The following is a 14077-nucleotide window of genomic DNA, read 5'->3' as shown; positions in this document are numbered from 1 at the left end:
CTCTACGATATGTGGTTCCCAAACTTTTTATTTCAGAACTAGTCCCCACAGCCCTGTTAGAAAACCTCAAGTACCCGGTGTGTAGGCTGTTTTGGTCAGGTCTGCATTCATACTACCACTTTGGATGGCTGGGTGTTGTATTATTTATAAGCTAACTATTTTAAACGCTTATCTGTCACAAAGCTAACTGATTAAAGTATGAAATTAATTGCTTTTAACACAATTTTAACCATTAACCTGTTACTTTTAGCTAAGTATTTTAACCATTTTTTAAAAACTTTTAGCTAACGTTAACGATTTAAACTGTGTTACTTTTAGCTAACTATTATAACCGTTGGTCCATTTCTTCTAGCTAATGATTTTAACTGTTTATCTGTTTCTTCTAGCTAACGATTTTAACTGTTCATCTTTTTCTTTTAGCTTATGTTAACTCTGTTAACTATTTATCCATTACTTTTTGCTAACTGATTTTACCATTTATCCCTTACATTTAGCTTACTATTTTAACGATTACTTTAAGCTAACTATTTTAACCATTTTTCTGCGACTTAAGCTAACATTAACTATCTTAACTATTTATCCACTACTTTTAGCAAAATACTTTAACCATGTATTTATGACTTTTCGCTAATTATTTTAACCATTAACCCATTACTTTTAGCTAAGTATTTTAACCATTTTTTCTTTAACTTTTAGCTAACGTTAACTATTTAAACTATGTTACTTTTAGCTAACTGTTATAACCGTTGGTCCATTTCTTCTGGCTAACGATTTTAACTGTTTATCTATTTCTTTTAGCTAATGTTAACTCTATTAACTATTTATCCATTATTTTTGCTCACTGAGTTTACCATTTATCCCTTACATTTAGCTTGCTATTTTAACGATTACTTTTAGCTAACTATTTTAGCCATTTTTCTGCAACTTAAGCTAACATTAACTATCTTTACTATTTATCCACTACTTTTTGCAAAATACTTTAACCATGTATTTATGACTTTTCGCTAATTATTTTAACCATTTATCCATTACTTTTAGCTTACTATTTTAATCGTTTTTCTGTTACTTTTAGCTAATGTCAAGCATTTTAACTATTTATCCATTACTTTTAGCAAACTATTTTTGACTTTTCGCTAATTATTTTAACTATTTATCCGTTACTTTTAGCTTACTATTTTAACTGTTTACCCATTAGTTTTATGCTAAGTTCACACTACACAACATTTTTAAAGTTGTCAATACTTGACCTAGCGCTAAAGCGCTTAAGGTGGGGCCTCTGTCGGGGAGCTCCAGTTGGTGAGTGGACAATCAGGGCTAAAGTCATGTAGTGTGAGGCATTAGTTACCATTTCAACTGTTCATCCATTACTTTTAGCTAACTATTTGTCAGCTTCACCAGCCTTTCTGCTTTGGATCTATCAGCACGTATAATGCAAAGTGACATCTTGTTTTTGTTTTCAGAGCTGTGAATAATGAGCTCATAGACACATATCAGCTGAAGTCCCTCGATGGGTTGGTGGAGGCAAGCCTGGACAAAATAGTCATCGTTCAACGAAAGGAGCAAGGCAGGAGGAGATCGGGCACCAAGAACAAAGAGAAGAAGCGACAGTTGTACTTGACTTTAAAGAAGTACATACAAGACAAGAACAGTTCTGAGGTGACGGGAGACGAACTGCCGGGGTATCACTTTGACAACTTCTCTATGCGAAAGCCCTACGACCGTGTGATTCGATGCCTCGGGTTCAGATTCAACTTCAGTGTATTTGACAGGTATGGACTTCCGTAACATGGAAGGCTTTTATTGTGTTGTGTCAGTATCCGTACATTAAGTAATGTACTGGCCTGTCGACAGATGCCCCTCTGTTGTATCTTATTTCCATGTATAAGAAAGTCCAAGCTGTTTTATTTATGTTCAATCTCCTGCAGTTCTGCCTGCCCTCCAAACAGTGACAATGCAAAAGGGAGGTTGCCGGGGGTGACAGCCTGGTATGAAGGGACCAACACCCCTGGTTTGTTTGTGCTGGGAACTGCTGCTCACTCCAGAGACTACCGCTTGTCTGCTGGAGGCTTCATCCATGGATTCCGTTACACAGGTCAGAGTCCAACAGGTGTTTGTTCATTTGTGACATTAAGAGCAAACAATGCTCGATTCAATCGTAGCATGCTCTCTGCTACAGTTATCACATCTATATGGACCATGAACTCTCAACTACCTTGGTCAAAATAGAGTGCTGCGGGGATGACGGTTTTTTTGTAGGACTACCTGGAAGTTAGTGCTGCTCTGGTTCCTTAAACAAAAAGGAAATGGGATTTTTTGCAAATAAATCAAAAGGTTCTGACACTCAGCAAGATAATCAGAAGTAAAAAGCTAACGACAGTTGCATTAATTCAACATTGCCACCCCAATATATTGGACAACTGTACATTTTAATAAAGCAGCCCTTTGTGCCAGTTGTACATGTAATTAAGGTGATGTTTAAATACACTGTGTGTATTTCCTGCCACAGCGCGAGCTGTACATCGTGTGCTTGAACAGCGTTACCACAGCAATCCCTGGCCATCCACAAAACTGTTGACAACGCAGCTCCAGTCCTGGATCCTGAAGCGGGTCGGCGAGGCCTCTGGGCCATACCAAATGTTTGAGGTGCTGGGGGACGTTATCCTTCTTCGAGGGTAAGTGGATGTTATTTTAACATCAGCAGGTCAGGAGGTATTAATGCCCAGACCACCTTAACTGTCTGGATGCCAAGACATTACATCACCTGACCGTTTCACAATACACAAATGTACAGTTAATCACTTTCATGCTCATCATATGTTGGTCCTTTCCTCTCTCCATGACTCTCAGCTCTCACTGTGAATACGTGGAAGAGTTTACTCTCCAGGCGTTGCCTCAGTTCACCTCTCTGTCGGGTCATGAGGTCACCCACCACGGACTGATAGTTCTCGTCATGCAGTACGGGAAGAAGAAGATAGACTATCTGGGGCGGGGCAGGGCGGAGACAGACTGGACCAAAGCTTGGCAATCCAACTTTTTGCATCCTGTTTTATACTACTATGACACACTTCCTACTGGTGAGGACAAACACATTAAAACATTTATTATGAGGAGAAGAATTACTGTATTTTGACAGGGAACAAACTGAGTGAATGTTTAAGATTTTTTTTTTCCCCCAGAGGAAGAAATGAAGCTCCGTCCCCAAGGCTGGCCTTTACCGAGGCCCAAAGCAATCCATCACATGGTGGAGGACTTCCTCACAGAGTGGGAGGGTCCCATATCTCATATCCAGCCACTGCGGCGCTTCCTCGAGCACTGTGTCCAAACTGACCTCAGGGCCTTCTATGCGGGTAAAGCTGCAAACATTATTCTTAAAATACTAATTTAACACTGATCTGTGTGGGTAACTGCTTAACATTACTGATTAATATAAATCAAGATGTTTAAATATATTTGGTTTGTAGCTCATGCAGGATTTATACCTATGTGTGTAGGCTCTGCATAGAGCCGACGCACAAGTATAAATCCTGCGCTACAGAGAGCAGACCAGCAGCATTTATCCCTGATTGTACATCAGATTAGGCGTTTGACTGGTTCCTGTGTTTTCTCATGTCTTTCAGAATCATGTTTTCGCTCATCCCTCACCCACCGAAAGCCGCCGCTGTTTTGTCAGCAAGGATACTTGAAGCATCAGGGTGTCGCTCACAACATGCAGCTGTGGCAACGCGATCATGACGCTGGACTGATGCCTGTCGAGCAGGATGCGGACACATCAGGGGCCGACCCCGCATTCCCCAAATACCTGGCACAAGCTGGAGCCTCCGTGTCTTCAGGACTGAAACTTGACTTCTGATTGTTTTACTCGAGCGTGCTAAAGCTCTGTCTACCATGCTGTTAAGGTCCCTCAGACTTGCTACCTCCAGCACCCATGATAACTCCCTCCATGAGACCAAATATTTTGACAGAATATCATCCTACAGATCAGTGGTTCCCCATGTTTATGGCATGTGACCCCTTAAAGGTCCAGTGTGTAGGATTTAGTGGGGATGTACTGGCAGAAATTGAATTTAATATGATATAATAAGTGTGTTTTCTTTAGTCTCACCTGAAAATGAGATATTTTTTTTTTAGTTATCTTAAAATGAGCCTTCCATGTCTACATAGGGTGCAGGTCCTTGTCCACAGAGATTGCCATGTTGCACCGCCATGTTTTTACAGTAGCCCAGAAAACCAATCACTGGCTCTAGATAGGGACATCGAACAATGAACACTGAAGGAATTCAATTCAGGCAAGTGTCAGCTGGTTGCGATGTGAAATCCTCACCACTAGATGCCACCAAATCTTCCTAAATCTTACACACTGCTCCTTTAAATTACGTCAGTTTCTACCTACAAACTCTCCTCACCTGATGTAAATGTCTTACACTTGACTGTTTCAACCAAAGAGTGACTTTCCTTCTTTATTTTGATCATGCTTTAAGGGGCAAATGATGCAAAATTATCCAATAATTCACAAGAAAAAAAGCAAAGATTAGAGGAAAGATATATCACAGCCCCTCAGGCTGTATCATCATGCAACTTTTTGGGAACCCAGCCCCCACTGCATATCACTGGAGAGGCACCTTATCCCTGGAATGCTCTTTTATTGATATTCCTCACAAAATATTTACATATATATCAGAATATGACATTTTCATATCATGGAAATCGACATTATATGAATATATATAGGCAGAGGGTGGGTGTTACAGAATGATTATGCATATATACATTTTACATGATATTATCTGATGAAACAAACATTAAAGATGGAATACAGACTGTTTTTTAATTCAAATAAAAGTTTTTGTTTTTGTACTGTTACTGCGTTTTTCACAGTGTGCATATGCAAAGCAATCTGGTCGACCCAAATGCTGTTAATACAGCTACTACTACTACATATAATAATAATGATCTTTATTTATAAAGCGCTTTTCAAAACAGAGTAACAAAGTGCTTTACATGTCAATAATTAAAACAGACAAGACTTGAAATCAACTTTTAAAAGAACTGATAAAAATGGAGAAAATAAAGGACAGTTTGAATGAACTTAAAACTTGAGTAAAATCAGGAAAGGCTCTCCGATAAAAGTTTGTTTTAAGAAGGGACTTAAAAGATATCACTGACTTGGCAGATTGTTCCAGAGCCGCGGGGTCCTGACAGCAAATGCTCTATCCCCTTAAGTTTTCAGCCTGGCCTCTGGAACACATAAAAGACCCCGAAGTATGTTCTGGCATCTATGGTACTACGAGGTCAGAGACATAGCTGTGAGAGAGACCATGAAGAGCCTTAAAAGTAATCAGAAAAAACTTAAAATCTATTCTAAAACATACTGGGAGCCAGTGTGAAGAGGCTGAAACTGGAATGATGTGATCACGTCTGGCAGCTGAGTTCTGACCAGTCTGGAGGTGATTAATAGATTTTTTGATTCAGGCAAGAAAATTGGCTTTTGCAGTGATCGTGATCGAGGAAGTGATTTTCTAAGTATTTTTTAGATTATGAAAACTTTGCTGCACAAGCTTTGTGACATGCAGGTAAAAACTTAAATTACTGCCAAACCACATTTCTTGCAACAGGTTTGATGTTATCCAACAGGAGACCAGCCAAAGGCAAAATGTGTTGTGTAATGTGCTGTAGCCCGATGACAACAATCTGTTTTGTCTGAGTCCTGCTGAAGAAAGTTTTTTGACATCCAGCTTTTAACATCAGTAAGGCAGTTATTGAGTGAATGCATCATTCCAGGGTCTGTGGATCTAACAGCCAGGTACATCTGTGTATCATCAGCATAACAATGAAAAGAACCACCATGTCACTGAAGAATGTGCCCAAGGGGAAGCATGTACAACGAAAATAAAACTGGTCCCAGGACTGACCCCTGAGGCACACCATTCTCAAGAGATGACAATGAAGGAAAGTGGTTGTTGACAGAGACAGTAAAGGTCCCTCAGACCTGCTACCTCCAGCACCCATAATGTTTCCCTCCACAAGACCAAGTATTTTGACAGAATGCCATCCTACAGATCAGTGGTCCCCAACACTTTTGGCTCATAACCTCTTAAAATGAGCTTCCCACTTGACTATTTCAACCAAAGAGGGATTTTCTTTTCTTTATTTTGACCATGTTTCAGGATCCAAAGTCATAAAATTATTCACTAATTCATGAGATGAAAGCCAATGATAATGGAAGGTCTAAAAAATAACACAACTTTGATTTTTTTGTGAAGTATCTCATGGCCTACAAAACTCAAAAAAAAAACCAAGCCACTTGTTATCACTGGAGAGGCACCTTTTCCTTGAATGCACCCTAATTGATATTCCTCACAAAATATGGGCGGGCGTTACAAAATGATTATGCATATATACATTTTGCATGATGTTACCTGATCACAGACTGTTTTATATTTCAAATAAAAGTGTTTTTGGACCATTATTGCTTTTTCACAGTGTGCATACGTGAACCAATCATTGGTCCAGCCAGAAAACATTGCCATGCTTATGTTACAGCTTAGGTCTCTCAGACCTGCTGCTTCCTAGTCTGGGGCCATTAGTGGCCGTTTTGGTAAGGAAACAGAACCAGGGTGAGTGAGACAGGATCCAGAATTCGATGGATGTGCCTTTCCGTAAAAATAAAAGCACCAAGCTAATAAAAATGCGGTGAAACTTTTAATTTAAAGAATATAATTTACAAGAAAAGCCCCAAGCCATTAAGTTAATCGATTTTCTTACACCCCTCATCACCCCAAATCAATGGTGCGCCAGAATTTAAAGTTTTACTATGGTGAACACTTTTAGTTTGGTGAATTTGGTGAATACCGCATCCGCTCCCTAGACCGGAACCAGAATCCAGACAAAATTCAGAGTGAATAGACACCAGGCTCTTCGCTTGCGAGGCTAGCTGCTTCCAACACCTATAATAACTCCCCCCACAAGACCTATTTTATTTTATTTTTTAGAACTTATAATATATATATATAGCCAAACCCATTGATGAGAAAATTACATAAATAGATTTTCTTTAAAGGAATAAAAAAAATAGTAATAATAATTGTTCTCCCCTTTTTAAAAAAATAAAACAAACTTTTTTTTTTTTATCACTTGAGCAGCACCTTGTCTCTTGGCTGCTCCCCCTTATTGTTATTCCTCCATAAATATTTATATACATAATAATATGCCTTTTACATATCGTGTAAATCTAAAAATCTAATCATTATTGTGCATATAGACATTTTACATGATGTAATTTGATGAAACAAGAGGGAATACAACCTGTTTTTAATTCAAATAAACGTGCTCTGTGTAGTATTCCGATTTTTCCAAGGTGCGCATGCGCAAATTAATCATCGGTCCAGCTCAAGGGCTGTCTGATTGGCTGCCCGGTTGCGTTGATCCTATTGGACGAGAGCTAATGAACAACACTGAATCTGATTGGTCGCCAGTGCCCTGACTGTACAATGAGTGTGTATTTTACTACATTGACACAGTAACGTTAAACACGGCGGGCAGCAGAGAGCAGCGGGGCAACATGGAGAGGATGGACCCCGGGGGGACCGCTGCTGTCGGGTTCGGGATCAGTGGGACCGGGGAGGGTAAGGTGGTGTTAGGTCGGGTCGGACAGAGAGACGATAAAGAGCTCAGGTACCTGCACCTGCTGTGGGAGCCGGGACGAGCCGAGCTGGGAGCCGGTGGGGTGAGCAGTAAGACGGGGAAGGTGATGGGGAGCAGGACCAGGAGGCACCACAGAGCCCTGCGGAACCTCGGTCCTCTGGGGAAAGATATCTATGGTGAGAGACTGTTATATTATCTGATAATTAAGAATATATGTGCGTGTGTTTGTGTGGAGAGAGCCAGGTGTTGGTTACATGTGTTTAGCTTCAACATACTGATAAAAACTAAAGCTAAAGATGATGTGTATGTACATATTTAGACTTGGTGTCTCATCACTGATGTGTTTTCTTTCAATGATTTTTATTAGGTTTCAGTAACAAATAAAGGTCTACACTTCAAAACAAGACCAAAACCTGCAATTTTTATCCATTTTAATTATAATTTCATTTAATATGAAAGCTAGGCTGGGTATGTGGAGAAATAATGACAATAAATAAAAAACACATCAATAAATACAGGAATAATTATATATATATAAATATGAAAATAACTAAATTAATAAGGAAACAAAAATTCTGAAATAAATAATTAAAAGAATAAAAAAATGCTGGAATAAATAAAATACAGAAAAAAATAAATGCTTAAATGCATACAGAAATGATAAAAAGAATAAATAAATGATGAAATAAATTAAACTAAATGCATAAAAAATAAAAAACAGAAAGAATGATTTCTAAAAAAAAAAATGAATAACTACACAAATAATTACAAGATTAAATCAATGCTGAGATAAATGCATAAATGGAAAACAAGCAAAAAAAACTACCCTAAAATAAATAATACTGAAACATTTAAAAGAATAACTTAATGCTGAAATAAATGCACACATTGATAAAAAAACAGAATTCTTTTTTTTAAAACACATAAAAAATAAATAGAGAAACAAGTAAAAGAATAAATAAATGGTGACATAAATCTCAAACTAAATGCATGAATAAATAAAAACCAAAAAAAAGATTTCTTAAATAGATCAAATACAGAAAAAAGAAATGCATAAATAAATAAATAGAGAAACAATTAAACGAATAAAGAAATGTTGAAATAAATACAATACTGTGCTCCGCCGATGAACAGGATACTGTATGTACAGTTGTGATATCAGTGGCTCATCAAACAACACCCTTCTGAAAGTGTAAAACCAGTGAATGAAGCCATTGTTTGCTGCTCTACAATCTGACCCTGTTCATCCAGTCACAAAACAATGTTTACATACTTGTCACTTATCTCCACAGCTGTGAAGAGACTGAGGGAAGCAGCAAACAGCAATGACATCGACACAGGTACGAACAGAGAGGTGATGCAGCAACATGCCTCGCAGGTGGTGTAAGGGAAGGATGTGTGTTTTGCTAATAACATTTTGTTCTTCCAGTTCGAAGGCTCCTGCAAGACGACATCGACCCCTGTGCAGCAGATGACAAGGGAAGGACAGCCCTGCATTTCTCCTCCTGCAACGGCAACGAGAGCATTGGTAGGTTGATGATTAGTGTCAGGACAGTGTCAGAGGAAGTCATGTATGATGCAGCAGGATGTAGTGATGGGTGGAGTGATTCTTCTCACAGTATCGGCTCTTCGAGTTGATTCATGGAAATGAATCAAACACCTCAGGTTTTAATACTTGTTGTAAACTATGGCATCAGTTTCTCTGTGATGCTCCATTATAGTGTGCACGTTGGCCTGCTAGTGCTGCTCGCCCCACAAAACTTCTCTTTAATGCATTACCAGTCATCATGTTTAAGTTTACATTTATAAAGATGAATTATTCATTTGAATGCAGTGATTTAGCATCCTGCTTGTATGCAGGTAGGCTTGACTGTAAGCTCAATGCGATGTTACAGAAATGTCACTGACCAGTGATCTGTTGTTCTTTGAGGGGCAAGTTACCTCTGCAGCTTTGTGCTGCTTTCATGTGGTGTTGGAATAATCTGAAAAATTAGTTTCCGATCACATTTAATGGCGCCCTTGATCCGTGCCCTTTGCTCTTCGTTATCAACATGTTGTATAAACACTCTAAGCAATGAAAAACAAAATACATCTTCTTTGTAGCGTCCATGTTGGTTCCACATTACAACTCAAAGCTCATGAACACACTGACGTAAAGAAGGACCATCCAAGGAACATGTGAATTCACCATCGCCCTTGACTTGAGTCCAAGTTAATCGGTCTTCGCTTGTTCTTTCAGTGCCGTTGCTGCATTGCTTTCCACTCTGAGAAAATGGTTAATTCTGGTTCATTCAGTCAGCGTAGCTGTCAGGCTGTCTGTACTCGAGTCCTATTCAGTCAGTTCTCATTGACTCATCATAGCAGGTAGTGTGAGCAGTACCCTATCATAAAAGCGAGTGGGCAGGTGAGAAAAGTTGGAGATTCATGAGCACTCGGCTGTTTGACAGACAGATCTGGTACATACCGGACACTAGGGGCGGGGTAGACATTCATTTCTTAGATGCATCACAGTGCGGATGTAAGCAATTTGGCATCAATTTACAAAAGTCCCTAATAAATTATCTAAATGTTTGTTAATGATTTGATGTTGACGGAACAAAAGAGGCAGAACTCGAGTGAGCAGTGCAGCACCCAGACAGTCTACAGCTTGGGCACGCTTGAGTTAACTTGTAATTCATCTTCACAAAACACAGAGGTTGCAAGCATCTTTTTATTTAATGTCAAAATAATTACATTTGCGAGGCGAACATGAAGTATAATGTGAATACTTTCCTCGGCCATCACCCAGAGACAAACCTGAACAGAGCGGATCAGCCTTAACATAAACAAATGAGACTAATTCCATAAAATATAAAGGCTGTGGACCATTTACTGTTAATAGTAGTAGTTACTGCATCCTAATTCCTCTGAACTATTGCATTACGCAGAATCCCACAAAAGGTTAGTGTGTGCAGCTGCAGAAGAATACAATTTCACTGGTTTAACAGCTCAGGTATGGAAATATTTTGGGTATAAGGCTAAGGGAAAAGGGACCTGTACAAGAGCCAGATGGTATGCAAGTAAATTCATCTGTTAATTTTTTTTATAATCACTATAAATACAGTTTGCTATGTATCAAGTAGTCAAAAATGTTGTTGTGTTGTGAAGCGTCGATAATGGCCTAATCATCAAATCGTACCTCTTTGAATCAAATGGAACGGAACTGTGAGGTGCCTGGAGATTCCCACCACACACAAAAAAAGAGTTGTTCAAAAAGACTTGTTTGTTTATTTTAGTCCATTACAAGCAGGGTGGCTGCAGTTTGAAGAGCAGAGTACAAGCAAACACGTCCATCTCGCTGTAGCGTCATTGAATGATACACTGAACGTCTCCAAATGTGATGTTCTGTAGCTTTACCCTGTAGTTTTACCACTATAAAAAATAAGAGTTCATAAGTAGAAATTAGTAAATGATATTCTAATAAAGACGACAAGCACAACCCATATTTAACTGTTGCTGTTTGACTCATTACTCTTACTCCCTCCGTGTGTTTTTACATCTATTGCTGCTTTTAATTTGCAGCTATACTTTTAATGAAGCTGACATGTCATGACAGTCAAGAACCCCCCTCCCCCAAAATTCCCTGATCGCTTCAATGACGTCATCAAAGCGAAAAAGCGAGTCTGTTGATTTCTGCCACATTTGACGAGCGATTGCAACTGAGCGATGAAGCGATATCAAAGGGGCGAACCGAGCGACAGCGGAAAAAAAAAACAGGTCCGGTGTGAACACACCTTTACAGAGTGAACAGTCCTGCTATTATTATTGAGAGATATGATTAAACTCAGTGCTTTGCTGATGAGATAGTCAGAAAATGTAAAATGCTCAGATTAAAGATTAAAACAGGCCTGTTGACCCTTCGTAGATTATCTTTATTATTGCAACACGTGTCTTCAGACAAACCTCTGAAGAGGACGGGCTTATGCTTTGGGCGGAGACCACTAAATGTTTTTGTGTGTAGATAAATAATCCTGTGTCCCACCTGCCTGGGCAAAGTTACACAGACAGGAACAGTTGGACAGAAGGATCCTCCACTCACTCTGTGTCCTCTACGTGACGGTGAGTAAAAGTCCTCATCAATACAGGGCTGGCACGAGATCAGATTCTTGTCATCTTCTTTGTGTGTATAGAAAAAAATATATCAGACACCAAATATTACTGAAACCGGATTGTTTTTGTTTTTTAATATTGAATACTTGAAAAATATGCAGTGCACATATTTCCCTCATCACAACACCTTGGTCAGAGACTGTGGGACATCTTCAGTAGTTTTTCTCCATTATATTCCATTAGGGTTGGGTACCGTTCATAATTGAACCGATACGGTACTGGTATCTGGAATTCTGTACCGGTACCAAATGGTACCTTATTTCGGTACTTTTTAACCCTATGGGCCCTAGGCGTTTTTGGGGTATTCTTACTGCCTTCACTTTTAAGCTCATATCACAGTCATAAAGGCTACATACACATGCTATATCTTGTTTTGTTTTTTTTTCAGGACAATCTGGGCTAACCAGATTTGCCATCATTTCATGTCCTTCTAAGTGCCTGTATTTTATATTAATTTTAATATCAATGAAAAAAACAAATCTGTGTGACTAAATTCTCACATGTTTACATGTATCTCAGCATAGCAAGTTGGAAAATGACATATTCTGCCATATATGAAGAGGGGAGACTCTCTGGAATCTGGCAACATAAGAACCATGATGGTGGGACATTCTGTCACTAAAACATGTGGTTAGTGCCAGGCGGACATGATTGCCAGTAATTTTTCATTATTGCAAGAAATTCCATTGACTCATTCACAAGTCAAAAATGTGTTTTATCTGAAAGAAACATACAATATTTACATCTAAGATCATAGAAAAATAGTCAACCAAGTGCAGTGATGTCCTCCAAGATAATATTTGTTTTTCAGTTTCAGTTATATATTGGGGGGACATTTTGGGCATTGGTGGGGGGGGCACGTGTCCCCCTCAATGTATATGGTGACTACGGCCCTGTCAGCATGCATAATTAGGCTGCAGTTGTCTGGGTGCGCAAAGGTGAAGTGGCTGGTCTTGTCATACAAAGTTTGATGGAGTGTCAACTGGACAATATGGAGATATTTGCATCTTGAAAGCCGGACTACAAATGTGGATAGACAGGGAGAAACACACGCAAGCCTAAGACGTGATAAGATACGATATTCCTCACTATATGAAGTGACTAATAATTAAGCAATATCACACTCGAGCCGAGTGCCGAAGACAATCACAGCTGTGACGATATCACAGTATAACATCACGAGCTCGAGTGTGATATTGCTTTTATACAACAATTCAACAGTTAAATAAGCAAGACTGATTAAGAAATGTTGAAAAATGAGGACAAAATAGATAATTTAAGCATTTTATTTGTCTTCCGCCAACAAAAATAGTTCCCTCAGGACTCTGCTGTCACCGTTGCTATGTAACGCAGACATGGTGCGCCAGGCACTTACTCTTTATACACATTTATCAGCACGTTTCCATTAATTGTGCAGCCGGTGAAATAAGTCTCTGGTGACTGCATGGTGGACTGTGGCTTCACAGGCACAGCCGACTCTGCCTTCTGATCTGACAGTATGTTGCTTTTCTCCAAGTCATTGAGCTCCGCTGATGAAACACTGACAAACCTGGATGTGTGCTCAGATGGATTCAGCTTCTCCTCTCCCTCATCTTCCTCTGATGACCATTCATAGTTCAATTCAAAACTTATTTTAGGAAATAAATCCATATTTTTGGCTGTTTGACAGTGGATGAATTAATTAGCCTACAACGCAACTGCTGACCTAACTGACACTAACCGTCAGTTTTGATTTGATTGTTGATTGCAATCAGCTGTGAGGCGGAGTGATACATACACAGTGAAATAACCGTGATGTTGTACTCCAATATCGTCACGGTTTTACTGTCTCTCGACCAATCAGATTGCAGGGCCGGAACTAACTGTAGTATAACAAGATCTGTATAATGGATTGTAAAGAAATTCGTCAAGTTTTTATTTTGTAGACAATTGATCTGTATTTAGAGCGTAATGGGATGACAGCACAATGATGTGTGTAGTCCTGCGCTTTCATGTGATATGCGTGGTATTTCTGTGCGAGCCTGCGTTCGCGAATAATCCATCCAAGAGTAATGTGTGTGCAAAGCTGTATGAAAGCTCTGTTATACATCATTTTATTGTAATTTTTCGCTGTGAAAACATTGGATTACCGACAAGTGCCTTGTCGGAAAGCTACAATTCTGCTGTTTCCGCTGATATGCGTGGCTTCTCGCTATGACGCACGGTCGCGGAGAAAATCCACAGAGAAGAACGGGTGTGAATTTGGACGCACTATGCGTCGTTCGGGCCCATAGTCTAAACTTCTCAG

The 14077-nt window shown here is 39.3% G+C and overlaps 3 protein-coding genes across 8 annotated transcripts in view; 2 read left to right on the top strand and 1 right to left on the bottom strand.

The window, feature by feature from the left end:
• Positions 1 to 14077, bottom strand: part of kri1 (KRI1 homolog) — a 602835-nt gene that overhangs the window by 377660 nt on the left and 211098 nt on the right. The window lies entirely within an intron of this gene.
• The window catches only part of ankrd54 (ankyrin repeat domain 54), a 44189-nt gene that overhangs the window by 6011 nt on the left and 24101 nt on the right, over positions 1 to 14077 (top strand). The window contains exons 1-3 of one of the 5 annotated variants that reach the window (XM_049560691.1): positions 7679 to 7817; positions 8934 to 8981; positions 9071 to 9169. The exons of 1 other annotated variant lie outside the window; for it this stretch is intronic. In XM_049560691.1, the coding sequence (XP_049416648.1) occupies positions 8967 to 8981; positions 9071 to 9169 (114 nt within the window). In that variant the 5' untranslated portion in view covers positions 7679 to 7817; positions 8934 to 8966. Of the gene's footprint in view, positions 1 to 7535; positions 7818 to 8933; positions 8982 to 9070; positions 9170 to 11667; positions 11740 to 14077 lie in introns of those variants that run through there. 3 more of the 5 variants (XM_049560699.1, XM_049560698.1, XM_049560693.1) reach the window with 3 other exon arrangements.
• The window catches only part of foxred2 (FAD-dependent oxidoreductase domain containing 2), a 32967-nt gene that overhangs the window by 3297 nt on the left and 15593 nt on the right, over positions 1 to 14077 (top strand). The window contains exons 5-10 of one of the 2 annotated variants that reach the window (XM_049560703.1): positions 1461 to 1769; positions 1926 to 2092; positions 2507 to 2672; positions 2848 to 3074; positions 3177 to 3347; positions 3618 to 3896. In XM_049560703.1, the coding sequence (XP_049416660.1) occupies positions 1461 to 1769; positions 1926 to 2092; positions 2507 to 2672; positions 2848 to 3074; positions 3177 to 3347; positions 3618 to 3850 (1273 nt within the window). In that variant the 3' untranslated portion in view covers positions 3851 to 3896. Of the gene's footprint in view, positions 1 to 1460; positions 1770 to 1925; positions 2093 to 2506; positions 2673 to 2847; positions 3075 to 3176; positions 3348 to 3617; positions 4861 to 14077 lie in introns of those variants that run through there. The other variant, XM_049560702.1, reaches the window with a different exon arrangement.

Source organism: Epinephelus fuscoguttatus, linkage group LG19 (genome assembly GCF_011397635.1).
Source record: "Epinephelus fuscoguttatus linkage group LG19, E.fuscoguttatus.final_Chr_v1".
Lineage (NCBI taxonomy): Eukaryota > Metazoa > Chordata > Actinopteri > Perciformes > Serranidae > Epinephelus > Epinephelus fuscoguttatus.
This window is presented reverse-complemented; position numbering and strand designations above follow the sequence as displayed.